Below are 27,285 nucleotides of genomic sequence, written 5' to 3' on the forward strand. Positions count from 1 at the left end.
AGAATGTGCAGCGGAGAAATTTATTTCCATAAGCCACCTCCTTAGCTATATTGACATCGATGCTACCTCCAGTTTGTAGATCCAACTTTGCCCATCATAAGACCTCTCGGTTGCTTTGTTCAAATTATAATGCAGTATATCCTGTAATATCTTTGGAAAATTCTATTGATCGGTTATCATCAAACATGCAAACATATGCTTTTCTCGAATCGTGTAATATTTAGTTATTTAAATTATACTTATTTTAGCATATAGCCATGTAGGTGTAAGTTAGCAGTTCATTGTTAACTATAAATCAATAAATAAATAAAAACAAATATTTATAAATATTTTTACATTGCATCTTTTTTTAGTTCATTTGTATGGTAACACGTATTGGTGTTACTATTATTTTATTGATGTATGTTTGGGTTTACAATGAGGAGTTACAAAGCGTGCGTGCAGCTTAGCCGAGAGCCGGAAGAAGAGAGAGACAGAGATGTGTTTCTTAGAACATATCGATCAAAAAGATAACAATAAATATCGTAGCTAAGTTCTTAGTTAACAGCTTTTCCGCTAGATGGTATTTTAACTTGGGCCGCCACATTTGTTTTCATACAACGCCATCTATCGGTCGCTTATTATAAATGTATGAATTATACATTTTACACGGACGGGTGGTTTAGGAACTGGCTAAGAATTATTTTATGTTAAGTTTGGACTTGACCACTGTTAGTATGTTGAAAGTAAAAGTATAGAAGATTGATTTCGGTCGTGAGGCTTGTAAGCTCCTCCCAATTACTTTGTTGTGGAGCCCATTTTAATTATATTAAATTATTAATGAAATATTTTATATAACCAAAACCAAAACGTGCAAAAGTGGACCTTTTATATATTAATAAAGAATGTTAGAAAAAAATAATTAAGACGATTAATACATTTCTACGATTTTTGCAGCACTTTGAAGCCAGAAGTCGTCCCATTTAAACTGTAACTCTGAATTATTTAACCATTACTATAAGTTGAAGAACTAACAAAAAATTAAAAAAACAGCAAGGTCATAAGTCATTATTTTTCATATATTTTTCCGATTGTCCCTATGGGACCTATGTGCTATAGTCGTTTGATCCGGCTCGTTCCGACCTCTAATACTACCTGCAATAGAAACACAACTTAGAAAGACAACAACTATAATGCAGATAGCTTTAAAACTGAAAGACCAGTTTGCGTAGAAACGGACGGACAGACGGACATGGCTAGATCGACTTTTCTAGTGATACTGATCAAGAATATATATACTTTATAGGGTCGAAAATGTCTCCTTCACTGCGTTGCAAACTTCTGACTGAAATTATAATACCCTTGCTTTAAAAGGGCGGAAGAATCACGACTTTCAATTAACCTCTAAAAAAAAGGAAATGAGAAAGAAAAGAAAAGGACAAACTATTGAGTGGAGTTCGAGTGCAGCAAAATAAAGATAACTCGAGTCACACTTCATGTTACTCAATTTATTTTGTATATCGTAAATGGTCGAGTTCTTAGCTAAGTAAATCAAATCCCAGACCTCATTCACAATACCTTAGTTGTTTTTGTCAGATTAAATGCCATTTCGTATTAGTTTTTTTGCTTGTCGCAGCACGCAAATCGAGCGGTAATTTTGGGTGTAGAATAATTGGATATGAACTTCGGTTTCCTGCATATGCTTCCGTTCTTGTATAGATTAAGTTTCTTATCTGAGCCATAGTATCAAGTATCTGTTTTAAGGTAGATGATAACTGAAAACTGTTACTAGCACGCTTAACCATATTTGATAGGGTAGACGATAACATTATGTCCATTTGGAATTTTGAAGTTCCTTGTAAATTAAAATCATTTGCGTGACAAATATCTATTACTGACTTTGGGAATTATGTAACAATTGCAGCTCGTCCTATAAAAGCCCCAGGAGCTCTAACATGAACATCATTTCTAACAATTGTGAAACATGACGCCCAAACCGTCTTTGTTTTGGAAGATTCTCATCTTGCTGCAAACAATAAGCCTTTCATTTGAAAGGAATATGGAATTTGTACCGGAAAGGGAAGATATATTCAGTGAGTGCCAGGACAAGCCAGGATTTGATTTTGTGGACAAAATGGCGGATCTATCCCTTCTTAGCCGAAAGAGGGATAATTATGGTGATCTTTATATATCAGGAAACTTAACTATGACATGGGATGTCGAATCATCGGATCGTGTAGCGGTGAGCACTATTTTCTGCGAAAATGTAACTCGATTAACGCCAAATCAATTACACTTCAGGTTGAAGTTGGTCTATTAAAATTCGAAGGGGGAATTTGGAAACCAACAGTTTTCAAAGGAAATGATAAAGATTTTTGCAAATCTTTTTACGATAAAAACACAATTTATTACCCTTTTTCGACTGAACACGTGACAAACAAGGATGAAGTGAAGGACAAATGCATTACCAGCCCTGGAGTAAGGATGTTTTGCAATGAAAATCCATTTCATAATTATTTTTATTGACTTATTTAGGTGGTTTTAGTGGTGGAACCCTTTCTTGAGAAAATCGAAATAAGTATGGCAGTGCCTCTAACTGCGGGGCGTCACAAGGCCGTAGTAACATTTTCTGCCTTCGACAAAGCTGGTGTAAAACGTCCTCGGGATATATGCTTGGAAATTATTGGCGATATTGTGAAATCCTGAGCCCAATTACAAAGTTTTTTTTCAATTACAGCTTACATTAAATTTGTTTAGAAAAACAGTCACGTTTATAAAAATGTATTTAGTGTAGGTCATATCTATCATGAATAAAGTGAAAATCAAAGAGGCAACGTGTTTATTTATAAATTATAAACGCAGGAGTCACTTCTACCCCCAGTCTGCAATCAGAACTCTTTTGCGCACCCTATTAACTCTCTCTGCATCGCGTGGTATAGCCACGTTCAGCAGAACTATCGAAAGAAGTTCATCGGTGATCAGTCATCATGTTGTTCTGCTGAACACGACCAATGACTGGGGTCACTGCGATACCGATAATCTTTGGACACGATGTTCGAAATTTGTGCAGCGCCTATCGTGCAAGCCAGCGCAGCTATCGACAAAGAGTAAGAACTATGAGTGAAAATGAGTCTCAATGTGAGTATAAAACCAAAATGTGTTCTCAATATGAGTATATCGTCAATTTGAGAAGTCAAATTTTCAATTTCTGAACGTCAGAAGTTTCTCTGTGTATCTTTTTAATTTTCATTTTATGCTTATTTGAATTAACAGAATTTTATGCAAGTCCAATTCGATGAATAGTTATATTAATAGCTATATTATAATATTATTATTATAAGCAAGGTTATTAAAGATATACCTGTAATTCTTTTGTGATCAGAGGACATAACTGTGTTCTTCGGTTTTTCTTTAACAAAAAAATGTGTTTTAGTTCTGTAAAAATTAAAAACAAGAAAGGAAGCAAACTTCAACAAGCCAAAGTTTATATACCCTTCCTGCTTTTGCAACAAAAATCGATATACTTAAATGTCTTTAAACATTGAAGCTATAATTATTTTCAGCTCAATTCTTCGATCGTTTTTTTTTTGTACAAATTAATCATTTTCTTTCCTTTTTTTTAAGATTGTCCCATTGGGAGCTATATGGTATATAAAACTGAGAGACTAGTTTGGGTAGAAACGGCTAGGCGGCTAGATAGACTCTGCTAGTGATGCTAATCAAGAATATATATAAATATATTCATAAAATTTGAAACTTTTGACTGAATTTAAAAAAACAAAAACTTCTGATATCAAACAAAAACACCTCTTGACGAGGTAATTGGTTAATACATAAAGTCAGTCTTGTAATTTGTAACAATTTCAAGGCAGCGTGCCGATTACAAAACAAATTGAATAAAAATAAACTCATTTTTGTTGGTAAAATTAAAAATAGTCGTAACAAAACGTGATATCAGAATTCTACCTCGTCTTCAAATATAGCACTTTTTAACCAACCAAAAATACGATTTTTTAAAAGATATAACTAATTGAAACCAAACTCTGAAAATATTTCCAATATTTGCATATTTTATTAAAAAAAAATAAGGTAGGAAACGGGTTCAATTCATTTAAACACACATTTAAGTACAAATAATCACAAAAATTATAAACCACTAAAAAATATTAGGTGGTTGCCAAAATTAGTAAAATTATCGACCCAACAATATTTTTTATATTTATTTTTTGTTTCATCTTTTCATCTGCATTACCAAAATTATTTGGTAATTATTATTTTTATAATTTGTTGTTTTTTTTTCTTAAAATTAAAATACGAAGGCGAAATAATATAGCTTTGACAAAAAGAAGCGTGGTCCTTTTTTTTTACGGGAAATCACATTTCAGTACTTATTTTCGACAAAATGTTAAACAAGGTACTTGAATCCTTCCAAACGCAGTTATTCTTTTGAAAAGAGGACATGATATGATTTTTATATAATTATATTATTTTTACAAAGATTGTTGCATACCATTTTTTATGCTTTTTATCGAGACTGGCTTACACAAGACAAAAATAGTCAGAACTTTACAATTTAAAATGTGATCTAAAAATGTAATTTTCGAAGAAAGTGCGCCAAAGTGCAATTTAAAATTAAATTCATTTGAACAAGAATTGAATAATCTACATCACAAAGTTTTAAGTTGAAACTCTTTTTATTTCTTTATTCAAAGATGAATTTTTTATTACACATTTTTTTTATGTGAGACGGCTACTGAAAACACACAACTACAAGAACATCACGATTATTTTAAGCAGTTGACAATCACAAACACAAAGCAAAAAAACCTTTTTTGTGATTCCATTAAAAATTTACCTTTTAATCTTTTTAATTTCGTTGTTTTATGTATAAATAAAAGGTGTATTTTTTTGTTATAAAGGTGCCTCTTGCGCACGTCCTTACAACAGCTGTATTAACAGCCAATATCTGTTAAAATTTCTGTTACGTAACATTGAATTTTGATTGTATGTTAGCATGATGACGTCATCAGATCTTTATATTAACGACTTTTAAAAAATGGAAGAAGAATATAATTTTAAAGGAATTACTTAATTTCCGGAGGGTTTTCGAATGCAATTCTAAAGCTGGCCCAGTGTGCCCTTTTAATAAGATATTCAATAATCAAGAGTTGGACGGCATTTTTAAATTACAAAATAGAACACTTTAGTACTCTCTGCAAGGTTTAAAAAATTGGATAATATAATTATTTTATCTTTATTTTTATTGTTTTGTTAACAAATTTAAATCGACGAAATCCCCCAGAGATCAAACTTTGATTTTCTGGTGCGGATAAACTCCCCGATTCAGAAAATTGTACTATAAATGTTTTCTAAATAATTTAACATAGATGCTATAATCTTTCAATAAATTGCTAAAACTGAAGTTCAGATAAAATTAATTAGTTCTTAAGTAAGAAAGTTAGCAAACTTTGGAAGCAGAAGTTTATATAGCCTTGCAGATATTGCCAAGATTAAATATTCTTTCAACCTCTAAATTTAAAATTTAATCGAAGTTTAGGTGGAGCCATCTGTCGAACTGCATATACAACACCAGAAGCTAAGCACTTCAAAACTTCTAAAATATTAGTTCTTTTTTGAAAATTTTTGTGACTACCGGTAGGTATGGCCGAAACAAACATAGACCAACACCTACGGTCTTCTCTCAGAGGGACGTGGCAGACGTGTTTAGGGTTTTGCGATTTGTGGGCGTTAAAGTGGGCGTGGCTCCGTTTTGAAACAAACTTGCGCTGCGTAAGAAAAACTAGAATTTGCATGCCGAATCCCAAATCGAAATATTGCCTCTTTTCGCAGACAGTAAAACACGTTAAAAATCGGTTTACCGGCGGATTGTTGAACAAGCTATTTCTTGTTAGAATTATGAATGTTTCATCTTCAAGATAACATTTTTTCGGTGTTCAAGGATGTATTTTTTAAGAATAAATTTATGTTGTCGGAAGTTATAGCAATTTTTTTAAACTTTGTCGAGCTCCAGCATGAAAGTTTTAGAATGATATATTTCTAGTGAAATAATATAATATCGGTGACCGAAATCGGTTAAGCAGAACTGAAGAAACAGGAGGAAACGTTTTTACACTTTAGAAAAACATGGCGACATAAAAAAAATGGTGAGTTTCGTTTTCTGAATCAGGGAGTCCCCATGTGTAATCAGTAAACAAAATCAGACTTAAAAACCTTTTGCTATTGTTTTAGTTTTTCAAAGAAATTGTAAACTGTTAAAAAATGTTTTTAGAATTGAAAATTAAAACAAGAAAGAAGCAAACTTCGGCAAGCCGAAGTTTATATACCCTTGGAGCTATTACAAAAAGTAAATATTCTTGAATACATTAAAATTATTATTTACTTGCGTATATTTTTAAAAACATTGAAGCTATGATGACTTGCAGCTTAATTATTCGATAGTTCCTATGGCAGCTTTATGATATCTTTTTTCCAATAATATGATATTTCAGAATTACGTTTTAAATTTCATTAAAATCGGACGACTATATCATATAGCTTCCATGGGAACAATCGAAAAAAAAAATGAAAAAAAATTATAACTTAGCTGTTTTTTAATTTTTTTCTTAGTTCTTCGACATATAGTATTGGGTAATTATTTCAAAATTACGGTTTAAATTCCATCAAAATCGGACGACTATATCACATAGCTGCCATAGAAATAATAAAAATATATAAAATAACTATCTAATTATTGAGGTGCAAATCATCATAGCTTCAATGTTTTTCAACATATACGCAAGCAAATCATAATTTTAATGTTTTCAAAAGTATTTAAATGCTTGCAATAGCTGCAAGGGTATATGAACTACGGCTTGCCGAAGTTTGCTTACTTTCTTGTTTTTCTAATATTATTCTACGATATTTGTAGATTTTTATATTTGTTCCATTTTGCTGATAGTATTAGCTTAACGAAAATATGAAAATATTTTTGAAATGTTGCTTCTAAACTATTTTTTGAGATCATATTAAAATAGCCAAAAATTTTGTTTCAAAGCTTTTAGCAATTTTCGATTTAAAAAAAGTTCTTTCTTTTTCCGGAACTTTTTGCTTGAAAGGCCAAGATTATAAGTAAACCGAATCACTTCAGCAGCCAGGTTTGCCAAACCATTCCTTACCTACGGTGTGCTGGGTCAACTTGTAGTTGTACATCGGAAACCTTATAACCTTTTCATTAATTCCAAGATAACACAAATAAAAACCAAATGAATTAAAGTCATACTTAACTTCTCGTTTACTTTTGAGACAAAAATAAATTAAGCTGTGCACAAGCTAAAACTGATTAAATTTTGTAATATTACACATTGTTTGAATAGTTATATTTTGTTGGAGAATGCACAGTGCCATTCTTACGTGGGATAGATAATTTATTGTGAATTTAATACTCAAGTTAATAAAATCCAAAAAAGCTTCTTGAATTTTCTCCTATACTTGGAGGTTTTATTTTGTTTTTGGCAAATAAATGCAATCGTCCTCACTGTTTTGCCTTTGGGAAGAGGGCAAATACGGGCCTGGCAGCGGTGGCTGTGCGTACAGCAACTTGCCATCCGAGTAGCGCATCAGGGTCATTAGCTTCAACATGCGCAGCTCCTCTTTGTCCTTTTCCTTCTCCCGCTCCTTATCCTTATCCTGTCCGATGCTCTGCATGTGTGGGAGATGTTGGTGATGATGGTGGTGCGAACGATTGGGATCTGCTGACTGGTCGGGTCTTTAAAATACTCAAGTCATTAACGTTCTTTAAAAAGCTTTGGTTCGCTGACAGTTTCTCGCATTGCACATCCTTTTTCAGCTCCTCCATGTCCCTCTTGAGCTTGGCCCGCCGATTTTGGAACCAAGTGATGACCTGTTGTTATGCAAAAGTCTATTAAATGCTTTTTACAGATACGCAGAGAGGCTTTTACATTTAAAACTCAATCAACTGATTTAATCAAACTTAAACGAAATCATCACCAAAGCGTAAAACTAAAATAATTCAAATTAAACAAAAATATCTCCAATAAATAGTTCACCAGTTGTTAAACCAAATTTATTGTTGGTTTTTCCGAAGTATTGTCAAATATCGCTTATGTTTTAAATGCTATTGCTAGCAACTACAGAAGGTACTATACTCACCTGTGCATTGGAGAGACCCAAGCCGCTAGCAATTTCATCGCGATCAGCTGGCGAGAGATATTTTTGGTAAAGAAAGCGCTTCTCCAGCTCGAAAATCTGCTGATTGGAGAATGCGGTACGGGACTTCCGTTTCTTTTTTGGATTTGATCGCGCTGCGAATATGTTTAAAGTGGCCGGATCTGCAATGCAACAAGATGAATATTAAAATCAATTTCAGCAATGCATCAACTCAGAAAGGTGTGTTGGCATCATAATTTATTCAGCGATCAGTCAACTTTTTATGTGCTTCACACATATGGTCATTAAACGGAAAAGTTTATGGGGCTTTTGGCTCATTTTTAGCCGAGTACCAGGCCTTTCTTCGGAGAGCGCGTTGAGGATGCTTTAATGATCGCTTTTATTACCGATCTTTACGCATTCCCTGGCACTTTCAATTCAATCATTGAAATTCTCGTGGTTAAAACCATTTTAAATACACAATTCGATGAAATTTATAATAGACCATCGACAACAACAAATCGGTGGTCATAAAAACAAGCAGGAAATTCTCTACCTTATTTTTTTCATACCATCCAGTTTTTATGGCCACGCCGCGTTTAATGTTTTCCCTAGCGTTGTTTTCTTAAGCGATTCGATGGTGATTTGATTTGATTTGGATTTTGATAGTCGGTATTTGTTTTTGGCATGCTTAAAGGTAATAAGGCTGATTGATGTTTTTACCCTCCTTTTGTCTCGGCGGAAGCAGCATTTAACCAAGTTGAACCCAAGCTGAAAGCCAGCTTAACACCATTCTATTGTGATAATTTTTAGCGGGTCAATCAATTTTTCACGGATTTGGTGGAATTTTTTTTACTAAATCTGAATATTTACATGCCTGCGAAATGACTGCGGCAAGTACTCAGCTAAAGCATCAACGGAAATGGCTGTTGCTTTGTTTGTTTAGAGGGAAAAATTAGGAGGGTATAGGGAGAAAGTAGGAGACCCCAGGAAGTCCGACGATGAAAATGGCAGCTGCGCTTTGAAACCCCTATCGAAGTGCATTTTTTGTTGCTCAACATGTCCGACAAATAACAATTAAGACGCCCGAAGTTGGTCGGTGAGCAATACAAGAATGACGGGGATGATTCATTTTCCCCTTTTTTAGTTTGTACTTTAGCGGTTAAAGTCGAAGAACATGTCCAAAGCTATTTTAACACTCTCCTGATGTGTTTATTGCGAGGTTTGATAATCTACTATTTTTGCCACCAAAGCTCGAGGGTTGAAAGAATCCATAGCAAAGGAAGGAACACATATTCATTAACAGAAGAAGGACCATGAAGAGTTAAAAAGTTTATTATTACACAATAACTAGTTAAAAAAAAAATTAAAAACACAGTGTTTTAATATTTATTTTTCAATATATTTCGGTTACAACGGCAAACCGTCTTCGGGGCAATTTATTTGCACCTACAATTTTCCCCAATATTACATGGAATTGTGCTCAGATCAACCGTAATAGGCTGAACCGAGCTCGCCAGCTTAATTTTCTTTATTAGCCGGTCTTAAGGCCTCACTTGCTACTATTACTACGTCCTAGCCACGCCTCTTATTAAAAGTCATGGCAAAATACTGGTCCAATTAGAGTTTTGCAGTGGTGGGTGTGTTTCCGGACATTTGTTGAGATTTTTTAATTAAGAAACTTTGATTTCGGGGGCTGGACCATGTCTGAACCTGGTTATTGGTTTAACCCACACTAGCAAATGCCCGTTGCGGCAACAACCACCACCGAGATGGAGTTAAAGTGCAATGAGTATTTTTCGAAAGAATTACGACCTGAGCACCCACAACTCCACTTCATGTCGTGGTGAACAAACAATGTCATCAGCATAACTAATCATTGTGTCAACCGGCGGAGAGTTGTCGGTGACAACGAAACCAGTCGACAGTCACCACAATGGAGTTAAGGAGCTGCTACCGTTGTCTGGAAGCAAAGCGTAAGTTATGCCTCCTGGTAGCGTTGCTAATTGACACACATACAAAATGACACAGTGTCCTCGCGCAAGTGGGTTGGGTCTGCTTCTAATAAGGTACACCCAACAAAAGCCAGTTTGATAACATCTATAGCAAGAAGGAACGGCAACTTTCTTTTCGTACTCTTACAATCGTAGATTATGTTCTTTTGGGTAGTTACAAAATACAACTGTTTAAAATAAATACCATCTAAGACAGTTCTTTTTTACAAACAGACGGTCAACTGTTCATGACCAGATAAATTCGGCTGTTGTTGATCACACGCAGTTAGAAAGGTGCGTTCTAAATTAATTTTTGTTTTCAAAACCTGTAACAATGCCTTAAATAATAGCTTTAAAAAACAGAACACCATTTGGCTAAAAAAGCTGTTTTATACCTGTTATTTGAAGAGTATTAGAGTTAATGTAGTCTTTGAAGTAATCGATATTTTATTTTAGAAGTCTTAAATCCTCTTCAGATGCTCTGCCGCTGCTCTGTCGGCAAAACACTATCTTATGTTCAATAGATGCAATGCAGTTCGGCAGATCCCGCCACTTAAGCCCCTTTTTTAGTTGGAAATTTGTTATCTGAGTAACAGGTATTTAATAAACGGGGGACTCGACTATAGCGTTCTCCAAATTTTTGTCTGACTTATGACTCATAACCAATATTTCTCCAAGTGCATTCGCGGCGCGATACTATACGAGATGGCGTGCCAATCTTAGACCTTGACTTTGTGCGCATGGCTAATGGTGTGGTTGGTAATTAGGCAAATTAGTTGGACTCTGCTTCTGGGAGGCACATAAATTAACAGCAATTAATTAAAGGCTAGCTGGTTAATGCCGGATCACAACCGCTCTACACGCACCGGAATTTATTGGAAAATGTGCTGCTTAAGTAGAAACCAGAGTGCGGCTCAAAATCGGAGCAATTATGTTGATTAAGTCCATAGGCAGGGAGCGATTCATTTAAGGCCAACTCCAAATCAATCAGCCGAGATCAGCCAGCGGCCGAATGTGTGGCAGTAATGGTAATCCGCGGGCAATGCTCACATAAAGGGGAACATCATAATAAAAGGCAGTCGAGATCACAATCGAGTTCTCAATCGGTGCTACCAAGTTGCGTATCGCTCGTATAGGACTAATGCTAATGCCCGGGGAGTACTTTGCCACAAGGTGCTGGCTGTTCACACGCTCTTCAAATGTTTTGGATCGCAGCGGACCCTTTGAAAGGTGAGTAGAGGTAGGTAGGTAGCCAGGCTGGGATTTGGCTGCAGAACCGAGCCAAAAGCATGACTTGGGGAATGTGATTCAGGCTGCCAGCGGAAGACTCAATTAGGAGCTTGGACTTTTCGGGGGATTTACGACCGCAAGGAATTTCACGTTCTTAGGGGTCTGGATAAGTAACTGTCAATAGCCTTATAAGATTGCCGCCACCACAGAGTTATGACAAACCGGCTAAGGATAAAGTCGACCTTTTTATGCAAAAGAGTTGAGCTAAAAGCGCTAATTATAGGAAGAAGCGGAGCTGCAGCGGCAGACCACAAATTGCGTTGTCCAGAAGCTCGAAAGCGTAATCAAAAACTAATTTTAATCCAGTTTGGGGCTCACTCGAGCATTGCTTTACCCAAAATCCCAAGCCGAAACGAAAATGAAAACGAAGATGTCGAGATTCTTTGTGATCCGATCGGATCAGAGATCTTTTTAGCGGTAGGTCCCGGTTAATTTATTCTAAATGGCTTTTTGAAATCCTCTAAACAACACGAGAAATTTTCTTGTGTCCTCGCCGGCGTCTCTTAAATACGAAAATAGGAATGCATAACCGCAAAACACTAACTCTGCGATCTGCGATCCCAACGATGATTCAGACCGGATCAAAGTCGATGGCGGACCCTGCATATTTTTCTCACTTCGGCGTGTCTGGGTGTTGTTAGCAATGAAATTGATGAGTTCGAGCAGGTTATAAGACCCGATACCTTTTGGCTACCTTTGTTTGCGGCCGCTTTTATTATTATTATTGCTGTTGCTGGACCTACGAAAATCCGAAACACAATAACACAAATTAATTTAAGAAGATGAGACAAATTTAGCCGCCGACAAAGTGATCTGGCCACGGAGATTCCCATTATCATTATGGAACGCGGGGCGCAGCTCTTCATAACGAGAAAGTTATAAATTTTTGTATTTTCTTTTTGATATTCAAGCTGGCGACTTTTCGACTGGTGGGGTCTTTCCACCGAACTGGAAGACTGTCATTGTTGGCTGGTTGCTTACACGTTCGTTTTGCGTCCAATAACTGTTTGTACTTTGTTGTCAATTATTTCGGCCCTGATATTTTGTAAATTAATAGATCTCTGATAACCATAGTTATTTGAAGCCAAAAATTACAGATATCCGGTAGAAACTGATGGATTTAATCTTACAGGTTCACCCAAAAAAAATTGTATACATGACTTTTAAACTATTAAGTTTAATAATTTAATAGCATCGAAAGCATTATTGTAAAACTTTCGAAGTTTTTTGTTTTATACTAACTAGTATACAATTTAAACTCACTTGGTATGTATATAACGATCCACCTGGTTTCTTTTAATACTATAAATGTCATACCAATAAAAAGCCATGTAGTTTACATATTATATTAGTATAAATTCGTTAAATATAAATTTTTATACCCTTGCAGAGGGTATTATAATTTCAGTCAGAAGTTTGCAACGCAGTGAAGGAGACATTTCCGACCCTATAAAGTATATATATTCTTGATCAGCATCACTAGTAGAGTCGATAGAGTCGAGCCATGTCCGTCTGTCCGTCCGTTTCTACGCAAACTAGTCTCTCAGTTTTAAAGCTATCTGCATGAAACTTTCCCAAAAGTTGTCTTTCTATTGCAGGTAGTGTATAAGTCGGAACGAGCCGGATCGAACGACTTTAGCATATAGCTCCCAAAGGAACAATCGAAAAAAAAATACAAAAAAAAAATATAACTTTGCTGTTTCTTTTTTTTTTTTAGTTCTTCGACATATTGTAATGGTTAAATATTTCAGAATTACGTTTTAAATTTCATCAAAATGGGACGACTATATCATATAGCTCCCATAGGAACAATCGGAAAAAAATACAAAAAAATTATAACTTTGCTGTTTTTTAATTTTTTTTATTAGTTCTTTGACATAATGGTTAAATATTTCAGAATTACGGTTTAAATTTCATCAAAATCGGACGACTATACTATATAGCTCCCATAGAAATAATAAAAATATATAAAATAACTATCAAATAATTGAGCTGCAAATCATCATAGCTTTAATATTTTTAAACATATACGCAAGTAAATCTTAATTTTAATGTTTTCAAAAATATTTAATTCTTGCTGTTAGGGTATATGAACTTCGGCTTGCCGAAGTTTGCTTCCTTTCTTGTTGGAAGTGATCTCGCGAAACATATTGTTCATAAAGAAACGTGAGAAGCTATTTACGCAGGCGTAGATGTAAAAAACTTTCACTTTTTTTTGCTTTGACCTTTTTTGTTTCTAAATTTATTTAATTTAGCTAATTTAACTTTCCTCGCACAAATTTCACAGTGTTTCTGCGATCGCGATACTGCAATAAAGCACAAAATGCGTCGGAAAAACACCTAAATATGTTATCGTGTTTTGAGTTCGAATTATCCTGGTTTCACAGCAGGAGCAAAAACTGAAACTTAGTTTAGTTTAGTTTAGTTTAGAATTTAATAATACAAATAAATTCTAAACTGAAAATGTTGACTCTTTGGTTTAGAAATGAGACCACAAAGTATAAACCTTATACTATTAAGTATCGAATTAATACTTAGAATTTAATACTGCCTGTAATTTATTTTCAAGACGCACTTATAAATTTTAGACTTCGGGTTTCCCCAATAGTATTCTAACCTTCTACATGGGTGTTTAGGTGAGAATATCATTCGATTTATATGCATCACTTTTCATAAAACTGACACCCTTTCTCCTTGATTGATTCTTTTTGCACATTAATTAGGGTAAAGCGTCACTGCTATGCGTAAAGTTTTCATGTTCATGTTGGCCCGCAGCTATTTTGATTGCGAATTACATCTTGTAAGCATTAACATGGCTAATAATTTCCCTTTACCCTGGCAATTTGTAGAATGAAAGAACATGCAAACGGTACCTAAGGGCAGTAATCAGATGTCGGTAAGGAATAATTTCTTTATACCTATTTCGAACGATCGGAGAGTGGGTAGCTTTCTTTTCAACGGGCCCAAGAACCTGTACTTTAATATAAACATAAGCGAGTTAACCAATAAACCGTTTGCGCACGATGTTCACTCACTTACAAGCCCCAAAGTAACATTCGCACCAAAACAAAAAAGATGTGTGTGAGAAAAATCAAGCATTCATTGCTCAATTCAAATCATAGTGAACCGGGAACATCCCACATTAGGAAACGAATGAAATATACTAATTGGAGTTAGAAAAAATCATTTTTTAATTATAATAATAAATAAACTATTAGAGCGATCGTCGACTTTAATTTGGACTGGTCTTAATGGCTGGCAATACAATTGCAACTGCGACGCATCGAAGCAAAGATCCGAAAAAGTGGTCATCTCTATATTAATAATAAATACGTAGGTACGGTACGGCCACACACACCGGTTTTCCTTCCAACCATACAGTCGTCCATCCATCTAACCATCCATCCCGATCCCCATTCTTAGCAACCGGCACATGATTCACGACCGGATCGTTGCGCATGCGCTACGCAAAACTTTTGGAGGAACCCAACAGGATGGGGCAACGCGTCGGCTCCGAGACAAAGTGTCGGCTCCCTTTGATCAGCACATATAAAATACTATGGCCCCGCCCTCTAAAAGGCAGATTAAACGAGATGGCGCTCGGGCATTGGGCAAATGTATACTTAAACTTAACGTAACGTAAAGAGCAATGAAGGCAGTCAGTGTAAGAGCCGGTCGAGCACGAAGCTGCAGACTGGGAGTTCTGATCAGCGGAGTGGGGAATGGGGCCGGAGATGGACGAGCTCACAGTGTCTGGATACCGGACGGTTGACGACGCAGATATCTGCAAAAACCATGGTTCGACGCCTCCAGAGACGAAGTTGCAGTCTGCAGTGGGTCAAAACTATAAAGCCGTATATATCAGTCGATTCTCAACAGTATTGCGGAAATAATTGGAAATAATTTTAAATTTGCGTTTTAAGAGCTACGAGTTTAAATATAAATAAATACAAAAAAAAGTATAGTAGTAGTAGTCAAAATATCTCATATAAAAGAGTTTTAAAGTTCTTAAATGTAATTTGTATTTTTGCGTACAGCCCGGTCTTCGCCCAATTGTTTTTTTTTTAATTTACTGTTTTTAGTTTATAAAGTTTTTGCCTAGTTATGCTTAAAATTAAACATAGCGTCGTATGCTTTAAACCAAGCTTAAAAGTTTTAATTGCCTTAAGGTCGATTTTAAAAACAAAATTTTTTTTTAATTACTGGGTCAATCAATCAAGTTCGCATGATAGAACCTTTTTGTCTTGCCCCAACCAAGTTTATACCACTGTGAGCATCGTCGGCTCGGTGCGAGACAATGAAAATTACATAGCATTCCAGTTTGGACGCTGACCAGCCGATGAAGCGCTTGAATCTGCTATACACTGTCCCTCTCCCGTTTCACCCCCTTTATCCCTGGGCACTTGGCACTGTCCGCCCTGGTGGACTCTACTGCACAATTTTTATGTTTGCATGCCCCTTAAGCTCGCCAGATCTGAGACGGCGGCGGCATTAGGCGGTCGATGCTAAGTGAAAATCTGGGCTTACAATCGCGAGCATCAGCTAACAATGGTCATCATCATTAAATTGCGATAAAAGGGCAGGCGGCGGCTCTGGGAATCCTGCGCCCTGATTGAGTGACCTTCCCCACCTCTGACTTCTGGTGCATCCTCCTCAACACAGGACTTTAATGTAGGCCAGTCCATCGGATGGGCTTGCCGGCTTAGTGTCTCTATAAGTAGCATGTATTCTATGTTAGCCAGGGATGACAAGAAATAGCGCTGTAATCAAAACCGTTTAAAAGACTAAACTCTAATTGAGTTAGAAGTTCGTTGGGGGCTTTGAACTGGCCGCCGGATCAAAGACGCCGCACTATTGGTGGCACAACAAAGAGCGTTGACAACGGCATGTAAAGCCAACAATGCCCCAAGCAGCCAAAAGATAAATGGATGGCTCACAGCTGATGATGCTCACCATAACTATCGTGATTAGTGATCCGCTAAGCTTGCCCAAAGACATTGTACGATAGTTTTGACAACTCAGCGAAACCGAAGCGGCGGCGAACAGAAGAAAATACATCGCAAGGCATATTAATGATCGCACCCCGACAAAAAAGCATAAGAAGGGAATCAATTTTTGAATTAAAATAACTCTCAACCAATTAATGTGAATAGCCTGACCTATCTCGCTATAACCTGTTCTTTTTTTTATTTTGCTATAATTTCTATCAACAGTTAGCAGTTCGCAAGTAAGGAGACATATAATATATTTTTTAATGATCAGAATCAGCACTTGTCCTTCTGTTATTACGCAAACGGATTTTAAAAATTTTCTGAAACTCCGAAGTGATATTGCAGGTAGTATACAAGAAAGTGTACCATATCAGGCAACTAAATTATATGGCTGTCAAATGTAAGATACGAAAATAATAAAAAGTCGACAAAGCTATATGCAGCTCACATTTCCAAATTTTTTTGGTTAAAAAAATCGTTTTATATAAATGCCAAAGTAAACAAGCCATTGGAAGACAGTGCACGTAGTGACGATGCGCTATTTGAGAACATATAAGGCTAATATAGAGCTGTAGAATTGTAAATCTAATGTGATGGTCCGATTGGAACAAGTGATATTTTGAAAACAACAGTTTCTAATGATAGAGACACGTGTTATAGTTCGCTGAAAAATTTGTTTTCAGTACTTCATACTTTACCATGACACTATTTATCGAAGTCATATAGTTTTAAATCAAGAATGGAAGCAAGTTTCGGCTAGCCAAAGCTTATATACCGTTGCCTCTATTGTAAAAATTAAATGTTCGATTTATATGCGTAAAATTTTAAAAATATTGAAGCTAAAATTCTTTTCAGCTCAATTATGTGATCGTTCCTGTTGCAGCTAATTGATATCGTTTAAAAAATTTGAATAAAATTAAAAGCGTAATTTTGTATATATAAAAAAAAAGTGTAAAATAGAGAAGCTATTGTTTTTAAAATTTATTTCTTTAATATTCCAATGATATATGATTTAGTCGTTCTTTTACTATTAAAACTAAACCGTATTTTTGAAATAAATAACCATTACTTTATCTCGGAAAACTAAAAAAAAAATAAAAAACGGCAAAGTAAACATATTTTGTATGCTATAGTCGTCTGTTCCGTCTCTTTCCGACTTATAAGAAAGACAACTTTTGGAAAAGATTCATTCACATAGCTTTAAACTGAGAGACTTGTTTGCGTAGAAAGGGACAGACGGACGGACATGGCTAGATCGACTCTCATAGTGATGCTGATCAATCGATAACAAATATATGACTATAGAATATTAAATTGTATGTATATGTATTTAAATTAAATATATAACAATGCAAATTAAATTGCATGATTTAATTTGTTACTGTTTAATTTAATGTGGAAAATATTTAATTTAAAATAATTCATGTTTGAATTTAATGGTTTTTATATGGTTTCAATATGGTTTACATTTAAATTCAACTTTCCGATATTAAAATCAATTCAAAAAATAAAAAATATTATTTTTTCGTCATATTTAAAAAAAAATAAACACCTCAATAAATGAAAATCAACGCGAAAAAATGTTTAAATTGAGTTAAAGATATATGGATTGCAATGTTTTTTTTTACCAGTAGGGTATCTAATAGTCGGGGCCCGCGACCTTTAGCGTTCCTTTTTATTTTTCATTAGTCGCAATAATATTATGTTCAGTGCACGGCCTGACAAATAATTTCAGAAATATCGTTGATATTATGACAAGCTGTCATAAATTACAAAATAATGTAATGATGCACAGGCATCAGGAGTTAGATGCCGAATTAGGAACCTCCCAAAGACTTCCTCAACTGGGGAACAACTTCGATCAGGTAACCTAATTCGCTGCAGGTAGCTGATTTTTCTGTGGCCATCGTAGTACTATCGATCGCTGGATCGGATCGAATCGTGGAGATCTCGATCTAAGGCTTGATTCGAATGCCCATCGATTGTCCGTGGTTCTGGGAGGAGGTTTCTTCAGGTGCCGGCATTGCCACCGCCATTGACTCGCCTACCGTACACCTCGCAGAAGCGAAGATCAAAGACGGCTGTGCCGACTTAATAACATAAATTAATCTTCCCATTGTTGGACGCAGAGGGAAGGGAGAGCACTTTCAGTAAACGAGGGACAGGGACTGGTGCACATGCGTGCCAAAAATGATACAGCAACAGACACTGTTAACGCACAATGCCAAAACGGCATTTAATTTGTTTTTAGTCAGTATTTGGATCCTACTATTTTTCAGATTCATTCATTTCAATCATTATTTTGTGACTTCAAGAATTTTTTTCTTCTAAGCGGTGATCAAAGCATCAAGACAGTGCGCCGTCGGATACGACAAACGGAAATAGACACCCAATACACTTGGGAAAAATTTCGAATGTTTCTCATATTATCAACGTTTATTGTTATCTCAAAATAATAACTTCGGAATAAAGCTTTGACAATTAATTAGATGTTTAAATATGTTTTTGTATTTTCCATTTTTTTCAGCTGTGGATGATTTCGATCAAACGGCAAAGCAGCCAACAAGCATTAAGTATTTAAAATAACTCGCCGGGCATCAGAGGAAAATGAAACGAGCGCAGCAAATTAGCTAATCAACGCTTATTAGTAGTAAGGTATTGGAATTTAAGATAAATTTCCGTTAATGTCCATGCGGCCAGCCAACAGACTGAGGCACGAGCAGAACTCGCAACTCAGAAACAAGTTAATTTGCCGGAGATTGGAAGGCATACCCCTTGACTTTCGATCCCGCCTAGCCCGAAACTCCAGTGATAAAGCAGGCATCTTTATAACTCTGGGATCGCACAGCAGGACGACAAGCAAGTGCATCTCTCATCGCAGTGTGTGCTAATAATACATAATTTTCTTGTAAAACAACAAACCGCTGCGCATCGCATCGTTATCGTTATCATTATGGCGGATTTTTATGTGCGCCTGCATGTTGACTGCCCGTTTTCGAAAAAGGCGTTGTCCGCTTGCAGTTTGCAGTTGGCAGTTGGCAGCTTGTAGTCGCAGGCTTGGAGCGACATCGACAATATCACTTAATTTATGTTTATCGATACAACCAGCCAGATAAGCGGCTTTAAGCAGGAGCAGTGAGCCGCGCTCGTAGGTTTGGTTCTTAGTGAGAGCCATAAAATGAAAGTCCAGTGCCGATTGCCGTTGCTTTTGAGAAGGTGGAAAACTGTCACTTGGCTACCAGCTGGGAGGCACAAGATGCGAATTGGCTTTAAAAACCGGAAAGGAAGCAAACTTCGACCAGCAGAAGTTTATATACCCTTGCAGCTATTCCAAACATTAAACACTTGTTTGACGGACGCTCGGACAGACGGTCATGGAACATAGACATATTTACACTTGTCTTCTTCATTGAGTGTGCACACTTTGACTGAAACTAAAATACCCTCTTCAAGGGTATAAAGTTGAGGTACCCTATTGCTCAGCTTTTCCATTTGAAAGTACACATGCCCACAATCGGGGTTTAGGTGGCGTCATATGTCAAACGGCACTACTACGAGTTAAGAGAGAGCAGCACCTCGCCACTTTTAAGTATCCCGAAATGTTCGTACATGATAATATTTTATTAAACAACAGTACAGTGAAGTAAAGACATTGAAATTAAGTGAGAAATATAATATTTTTCTTCCTTGGCATCTCTATGGACTTACCTCGAGAACGAGTTTGTTCCGATTCAAACCGATCCAAACTATTAGCCATAACAAGCGACCATTTGCATGGCGCTTTTAACGTGTGTTCGTGCTACGAGGGCCGTTAAAAATGTTTTGCATGTTGCACCGAAAAAACTAGTTACGTTTATGTGTATAATTACGGCGACAGCATGTTGGCATGACAAATAAACTGCGCGCGAGACCATAAATTAAAGTATCAGAATACGTGCGTGGTGAGGCGGCGAAGGAGACGGGGGGAATGGCACACGCAAGGCGTAAGAACGGTATTGAAAATGGGAATCAGGACGTGGTCGGCGGAGAAAAATGCGGAGGCTTAACGGCAATGGCCACCTGACGACAAGTCAGAGCCAATTGCTAAGCACTTGATATATGACTGAATTATGGCGATTCTGCAAGTGCGTATTTGTGCGTGTCTACACGATCGGACTGCGGTGGGCGTGTCCCACATTTTGTTTTTGCAACTGATCGACGAATGACAAGCTACACTAACAATAAACTTAATAATAATTTCAACGCCATAAGCATTTTTGTGGTAGGTACATAGAATTTTCAAAATTTTAATTTTTTTCTAATAAAATCACAAGAAAGAACGCTACAGTCGCGTTTCCCGACTACTGATAATCAACCTACAAATTTCAGCCTAAGTATTTCCCCTACTAAACAATCTAAGTTTAGGTGGCGCCATCTGTCGAAGTGCATAGCCAACACTAGAGGCTAAGAGCGTGCAGCAATATATTTCACTGCGTTGCAACATTTGACTGAAATAATTTGACCCTCTGCAAGGTTAGTTATCAAAAGATTGTGAAAGTAACAATAAAATACCAATAATAGTTAAATATTCTTAAACTTTACGAGACATTGGAGATATACAATTTTTTAATTTATAAAAAGTCCAAAGTAAAGTGTATTTCCTGATGCTGCTGTCCCAATTATGGTTGACGCGTTAACGGAGTTGCAAACAATGTTCAGATTTATTTAGATACATGTGACGCACATACACGCACAAACTACAAATGCAAAAAAGCAAAGACGCCGAATGCGATGCTGTTGGAATTTATTTAATTAAATCTACGCCCCGTTGGCAGCCACCTTGGCTCTCAGCCCCTCGATCAGAAAAATGCTCATAAGCTCAGCATTTTATGCATGGCTCAGCGGCAGTCAAAGGCGCAGTGTTGCAGTTGCAGTTGAAGTCGCTTAAGCACCCATTATGCATCCGCAGTGTACAGCGGCCTACTGTGGTCAAAAAGTCAATATTTTTGGGAATTTTTTTATTTTTTTTGTTAAATAGTTTAATGCGATAATTTTTTATTCCTTTAATGTTAGATAGTATAAAAAAAAGAAGTACAATTTTCTTCGGAATACCCCTGATGTTTTGTGCGCTTTTTAAGTTAGATGTTAGAGTGTTATTTGGATTCAGCTAAAAAGTGAGGGAGAAATTGAGCAACTTGCGACACCAATATCAGGTGAACCAAACATTTAAAAGTAAAAGTGTGATAATGAAAAATAATTCTTAAATTATGTTAAGTTATAGTTACTAAACGTTGTCCTATATTTGTATATTTATGTGTTTTGATGACGAATTTGTTGCAAATATGTTTTTTAATTTTAACAAAAGCCGGCATGTTCTGTTAAACTTTACTTTTAATAGACTCCAAAGGCCTTACTAAAGAGCCAGTTTCTATTTATAATTTTTTGCCCCTTGTTGCAGGTATTTATGAATTCACTTATGCAACGCAAGTGGCCGTGATAAGTTCTATGATAAAAATAATAGGAGAAAGCTGACTAACTGAAGACCAAATAGTGGATATATGAAAAAAAATTAAAGGATTTCTAGTAAAATGAAAGTTTGATGGTCAAACTCGGTTAAAATCAAGCAAAACTATTGAAGGGGACCTTTACCTTTCTTCACATTTGGATAAAAATACATCAAAACTTGAGAATTTTATTTGTGAAATGACATAGGAACATACGGTTTTGATAGTCAACTGTGGGTATTATTTCTAAATTCATTGAAATTTTGTATCTTGCCGAAATTCAAAATGGAAAACCGCGTCGATCCTGCACGCAAAACATCGTCTCGGGATTCAACTAAGCAGACTCATGTGGTACACACACATTCTACGCATTCGTGACATATCGAAATTTTGTGTAAAAAACAAAAAAACTTAAAAAAACAAATAACGAAAGGTCTTTAAAGGTCTTTAAAGTCATAAAAAAGGAAATTACACTAAAAAAAAGGGTGGCACCGAGTTGCCACGTAGATTTTTGTTTAAAAAATGATAATAACCATCTAATTGAAAACTTTAAGAAATACGCCATACTTTTTTTTGTTATGTGGTTTGTTTGGGGGCAAAGGGAAGTCGTGGTCAAACTGATAAAATTTTTTTTCGAAATAGAACTTTAGATTCCCAAATTTTAGGTTTATTTTAAAGTTCACTCAATTTACTCAACTTATATTTTGAATAGGATGTGATCAGTTGTTTAGGGGTCTTCTTTTAGCAAATGGACTATTAGAGACACACACAATTTTTTCTTAGCTAATGAGTCCACATGAGACGTACCAATTTAATATTTGCGAACATAAAAAACTGATGTTCTCAAAAATGTCATTATGATATCATTATGATATAAGACGGAAAGGACTGGATCGGACGACTATATCATATAGCTCCCATAGAACAATAGAAAAAATTAATGAAAGATAAATTAAATACGTTTTTTTTTTAAATTATATAAATATATTTCATGTAACAGTAATGGTCTCATATTTCATAATAATGTTTATAATTTTGCTAAAATCGGACAATGTAATCATATATTTGCCATAGAAGCGAAAAAAAAACTAGAAAGGAAGTAAACTTCAGCAAGTCGAAATTTATATACCCTTGCATCTATTTCAAAAATTAAAAATTCTTGAAAACACTAAAATTATGATTTACTTGCGTTTATGTTCAAAAACATTGAAGCTATGATATCAATTATTCGATAGTTATTTTTCCGACTGTTTCTATGGGAGATATATGCTATAGTCGTCCAAATCAATAAAAGCTTGCTATTATTTCCATCGAGTTTAATATCTGAGCTCGCGCAAGTCGATTCGATACTATGGCAAATTTATAAGTCTGGTGCGTTGTGTCTGCCAAAACTTTTAACTTGGGCCACGTATTTTTAGACTAATTGAAAGAGTGTTTTAATTACGAATTTGGTAACAATTGATCTTTTGTTGATGATCTTGTTAGTGACATCGATAACGATTTTATTTAAGAAGATATAAAAATTTAAAATGTAAGCAGGGATAGTGGTAACAGTGAAGAATAGGCAATCGAATTGTGAGCTCATTTGTTATCCAGCTGCTTCATTTGGTCTCCTGCCTTTGCAGTCTTAAGTGGCTCGGCCTTTTGTGAGCGGATCCAACAAAAGCACATAGTTAAGCTTAATTTAATAGATACGCGACTTGGGGTTAGCAATCTCTTTATGGTTGACGCTATTGTCTAGGCCAAGTTTGCACGAGTATGTGGGGGCCGTCATAAAGTGATGAATGCATTATTATTATTGTTATTGTGGCTGCCGTTGTGTAGTGTTGCTGGTTGGGCTTTTGTTGAAAAGCGTTAATTGAGTGTTGCGAATGTGCAACGGCAATTGAAATTGTTTATGACTTGCAGTTGTTGCTGCCGTGGCCGTAGCTCATGTTCAATAATGTAATGCAACTGGGACCGCTAATGGAGGGGCTCCTATGCTATCTTCGCACTTGGAAAATCGGCTAATCAGCGGCAGTATCTGACTACTATCTACTACTACTGGGCACCAAAGGATACCGCAGGTGGCTGCTCTCCCCTACTTGACAAAACACTCGGGCATTCTACTTGGGAGCGGTAATTATGCTTTATTAAGATGCCATTTTCATTACCGGAGTCGGGAATCCGAACTACTTGAACTCAACTGGCTGGGGGGCACTTGACGGCGACGACGAAGATCGGCCATAGAAAATTTCGTTTTTTTCTTACATTTAGTGGTTTTTAATTTCCGTAATTAGCGAGAACTGGGAGCTGGAAAGAGATTCAAGTGCATTCTGAAGTGACGTCTGTTGGGTGGATTTTTCCCCATGATGGCTGACAGAAGACGGAAGCAATTGATTTCCAGACTGAGCCATAAAGATACGCCATAAATTAACACCAAACCGATTAATGAAAAGTGGCGATCCATACCGGCTACACATGTCTTGTGTCCGGCGACCCAGTAAGGTTATTGGTACATTACAATTAATTAACTGCTCCGACTTTGATAGAGGCAGTTTTGGGATTATTCGAGGCACGAACTGGAACTAGAACTGAAACTGGCACTGATTTGGCATCCAAATGATCCCTTTTTGTCCGATTGCCAGTTTATTATTGGGATTCGTGTGCACTGCCTCGGAAATCTGCACAGTTTTAAGTTAACTCTGACCTTGAAGATATAAAAAAGCTGGTGAGGACTTGGCTTTTAAATATATTCGAAGTTGACTGGATAGCTAGTTGGCAGCCAGTCAATTAATTAATCGAAAAACTGGCGAAATTCCAAAGCTGTCAGCCCGTAGACATGTCCGCGAAATGATAAACTCCCAAGCCCAGAAAACCGTCGGCCAATCCCCTGACTTTTTGCCACTTGAACAACCCTTGCGCTCCTCCTTTTTTCGAACTTTTTCGTTGACTGTCTCTTTTACATTCGTTAGTTCCCCATTGGCCCCTGGCATTTATGTTTAACACTTTAATTGTGATTACAAGCTGCAATCAAACAGCAAAGAAAATAAACTAAAGGTTGGTTCGGGTCTTCGACTGAAAGACTGAGTGACTAACTGACTGGCACTCGAGCCAACGGCGGTGGCTCCCCCTCTCTTAACGTGGCTTATGCATGTTTAAACAGCAACTGGAACACCTTTTGGCAACAAAAACGCGTCATGTCGCTGGCTTTATTAAATTACTTGTCAAAAGTGCATACACGACCTGGAGTTAAAGTTAAGGCCTGGAGAGGAAGGGGGCGTTGCATTGTCGGCGGACATGAAACAGCCCCGACAACTAAGCACACTCACCAAAAAAAAAAACAAAAACAACAGGTTTTATATATGTAGTATAAGCCCAGAGAAAAACAAAATTAGACTAAATTTATATTTTATTTAATTCTGTTACCTAATTTATAACCAACCAATAAAGCCGATTAGGATATATTTTCCTGTAGAGTGATGTGTAACTCATAACTCTCTTATTAACTCACTACGTTATTATTTTTCTGTGTACTCATCTGCATATAACCAAAACCTGCAATACAACGCCATTCGTTGGCATAACGAGACGTGTCATAACAATTCTCCACTGCAAAAAGAAATACAAATGCAAACGAAAACGAAAACAAAGAATATCAATTAAGTTTACTGTTTTTGATTTCCCCACAGCCGTACAAGGGGATTAATTAATCTTGTCAACGATTGCAAGTCATTTGCCATAGAAACAGCGGCAAACATCTCAGATAGTCAAATTAATTTTCTTCACACTTTAATAAACGATTACACAACTGCACACCAGCACATGGGGTTGGTGTTTGATGAAGGTGTTAAATGTTTTGTTGACATTGCCTACAGTAGCAGCAAGACCATATAGTTCTATATATACGGATTGGAGGAAGCGATTCGGGGAAGAAAACATTTTTCACAGCTTCCTTCGATTTTAGCGTGAAGTTTGTCGTTCTCCGCTTGCTTTATTGCGGTGATTGTTGGTGGTTGGTTTTCAGTCGCGTTGGGTGTAAACAGCACCATCAACAACCCCACAATAACAACAACTTGTGCTTGTTTTTCCAAATCACTGAATTTCATTTGCGGACCACAATTTGTTATGCCCTTCATCTGGTATTTGGGTGAAGTTTCAAATATGTTCCAGCGAAGAGCTGAACGTGTATTTGTTCTTTAATTCACTTCCAATGCGGCGAATGTTTTTGATGAAAGGGGAAGGCGTAATAGTGACTTTATATACAAATTAGAATAGTGAGGAAATTATTAGAATGTCGAGGAGGCATTAATTGATAATGAACGAATTAAATGAGTTCAAAATTCGTTTTGAGACTTATTTACTTCAGTTTTTGGGTTGGCATCTTTTTTAAAACAATATTAAAGTTTTCAGAACGCCTTAATCATTCAACTTTTCCCAACAAAGGTTTTATTAGTATGGCAACATACCAGAATTCACTATTAAACAATAAATACAAGGTGGAATATTAACATAAAACAAGTGTCTTTTATTTAATGCAAAAAGGCACTAAGTACCAAGACCTTGAGCCGGAACCAGCCCACCATAATAAAAAGAAAAAACAACGAACTTTGCAGTTTTAATACTCATTACTCCGTACAGTATTATATAATTGTTCAGAAGTTTTTCTACTCTAAAAAGTAGTTGATGTATCCATGCGAGCTTAGTTTAAAAGTTAGAGACTCGCGTCTTTCGGAATTGTCTTGTTTTAAGTGGTTCCGGAGAAATGGGGCTGAAAGTGCTACAATTTTGTCCTTGTATTGGAGCTGTTGGGGTCGGAGGAACTGATTTTTGTGGCAGTGTTTTATTCTGGCTAAATTAACCGTCCAATGACACCTCGTCCTTCTTAATCCGTTATTAAAAAGATCTTCAAAAATTAAGGTTTTTAGCGCATTTTTGAAATTGCGACGTTTGTCCTCTTCTTTGTTTGTATCGTGAAAACCCTATTTACTATATTAAACAGCTCGCGCTGAAGAACGTTAGTTTAGCGGGAAATAAAACTTTCATGTTCGGCACGCTGCGACAAAAACACGTCTGTGTAGATAAAAAAATTTTGTTAGAGCGCGACAAGTAAAAAAAATTTTAAATTTGTATTGATTAAGTTGAATGCATAATAATTTTTCTTCACAAAATTTAACATCACACATTTTTTTGTGTCGATCGCCACGTTTTTTTTACCTCGTTAAGAGGTGTTTTTGTTTGATAGCCCCAGAACTGAAAATCTGCTTTGATGGTCCGAAAAGAATTAAATTAAGGCGGTGAAAGTGACATACTAACAATTTTTCTGAGTGTAGTTATTGATCTGGGTTGGTATATTTTCCCACTTTTTTAGTACTTTTTGTTGTAAAATACGCCTTAAATGAC

The 27,285-nt window shown here is 36.2% G+C and overlaps 2 protein-coding genes across 5 annotated transcripts in view; one reads left to right on the top strand and one right to left on the bottom strand.

The window, feature by feature from the left end:
• The first annotated feature begins 1,596 nt into the window (after positions 1-1,596).
• On the top strand, positions 1,597-2,806 carry LOC108135862. 4 transcript variants are annotated; one of them, XM_041709431.1, is made up of 4 exons: positions 1,597-1,630; positions 1,904-2,221; positions 2,281-2,457; positions 2,515-2,806. In XM_041709431.1, the coding sequence occupies exons 2-4, from the start codon at positions 1,964-1,966 to the stop codon at positions 2,683-2,685; spliced, it is 606 nt and encodes a 201-aa protein (XP_041565365.1). In that variant the 5' UTR covers positions 1,597-1,630; positions 1,904-1,963; the 3' UTR covers positions 2,686-2,806. The 4 variants fall into 4 exon arrangements, with proteins under 4 accessions (XP_041565365.1, XP_017112253.1, XP_041565366.1 ...); XM_017256764.2 differs by having other exon boundaries at positions 1,904-2,215; XM_041709432.1 differs by having other exon boundaries at positions 1,615-1,743.
• Positions 2,807-7,246: 4,440 nt separating this feature from the next.
• Positions 7,247-27,285, bottom strand: part of LOC108135880 (homeobox protein DLX-5) — a 29,429-nt gene continuing 9,390 nt past the window's right edge. Inside the window, exons 2-4 of the mRNA XM_017256784.2 lie at positions 8,149-8,327; positions 7,797-7,879; positions 7,247-7,744 (exon numbers count right to left, since the gene is read on the bottom strand). Coding sequence (XP_017112273.1) covers positions 7,477-7,744; positions 7,797-7,879; positions 8,149-8,327 — 530 coding nt within the window. The 3' untranslated portion in view covers positions 7,247-7,476. The remainder of the gene's footprint in view (positions 7,745-7,796; positions 7,880-8,148; positions 8,328-27,285) is intronic.

The sequence above is a fragment of the Drosophila elegans genome, unplaced genomic scaffold (assembly GCF_018152505.1).
Source record: "Drosophila elegans isolate 14027-0461.03 unplaced genomic scaffold, ASM1815250v1 contig_476, whole genome shotgun sequence".
Taxonomy (NCBI): domain Eukaryota; kingdom Metazoa; phylum Arthropoda; class Insecta; order Diptera; family Drosophilidae; genus Drosophila; species Drosophila elegans.

Excerpts from the sequence above, each read along its gene's own strand:
- LOC108135862 (XM_041709431.1), top strand. The coding sequence starts at position 1,964 with ATGACGCCCAAACCGTCTTTGTTTTGGAAGATTCTCATCTTGCTGCAA. Across the intron at positions 2,222-2,280 it reads AATCATCGGATCGTGTAGCG|GTTGAAGTTGGTCTATTAAA; the intron begins GTGAGCACTATT and ends ATTACACTTCAG. Across the intron at positions 2,458-2,514 it reads AATGCATTACCAGCCCTGGA|GTGGTTTTAGTGGTGGAACC; the intron begins GTAAGGATGTTT and ends TGACTTATTTAG.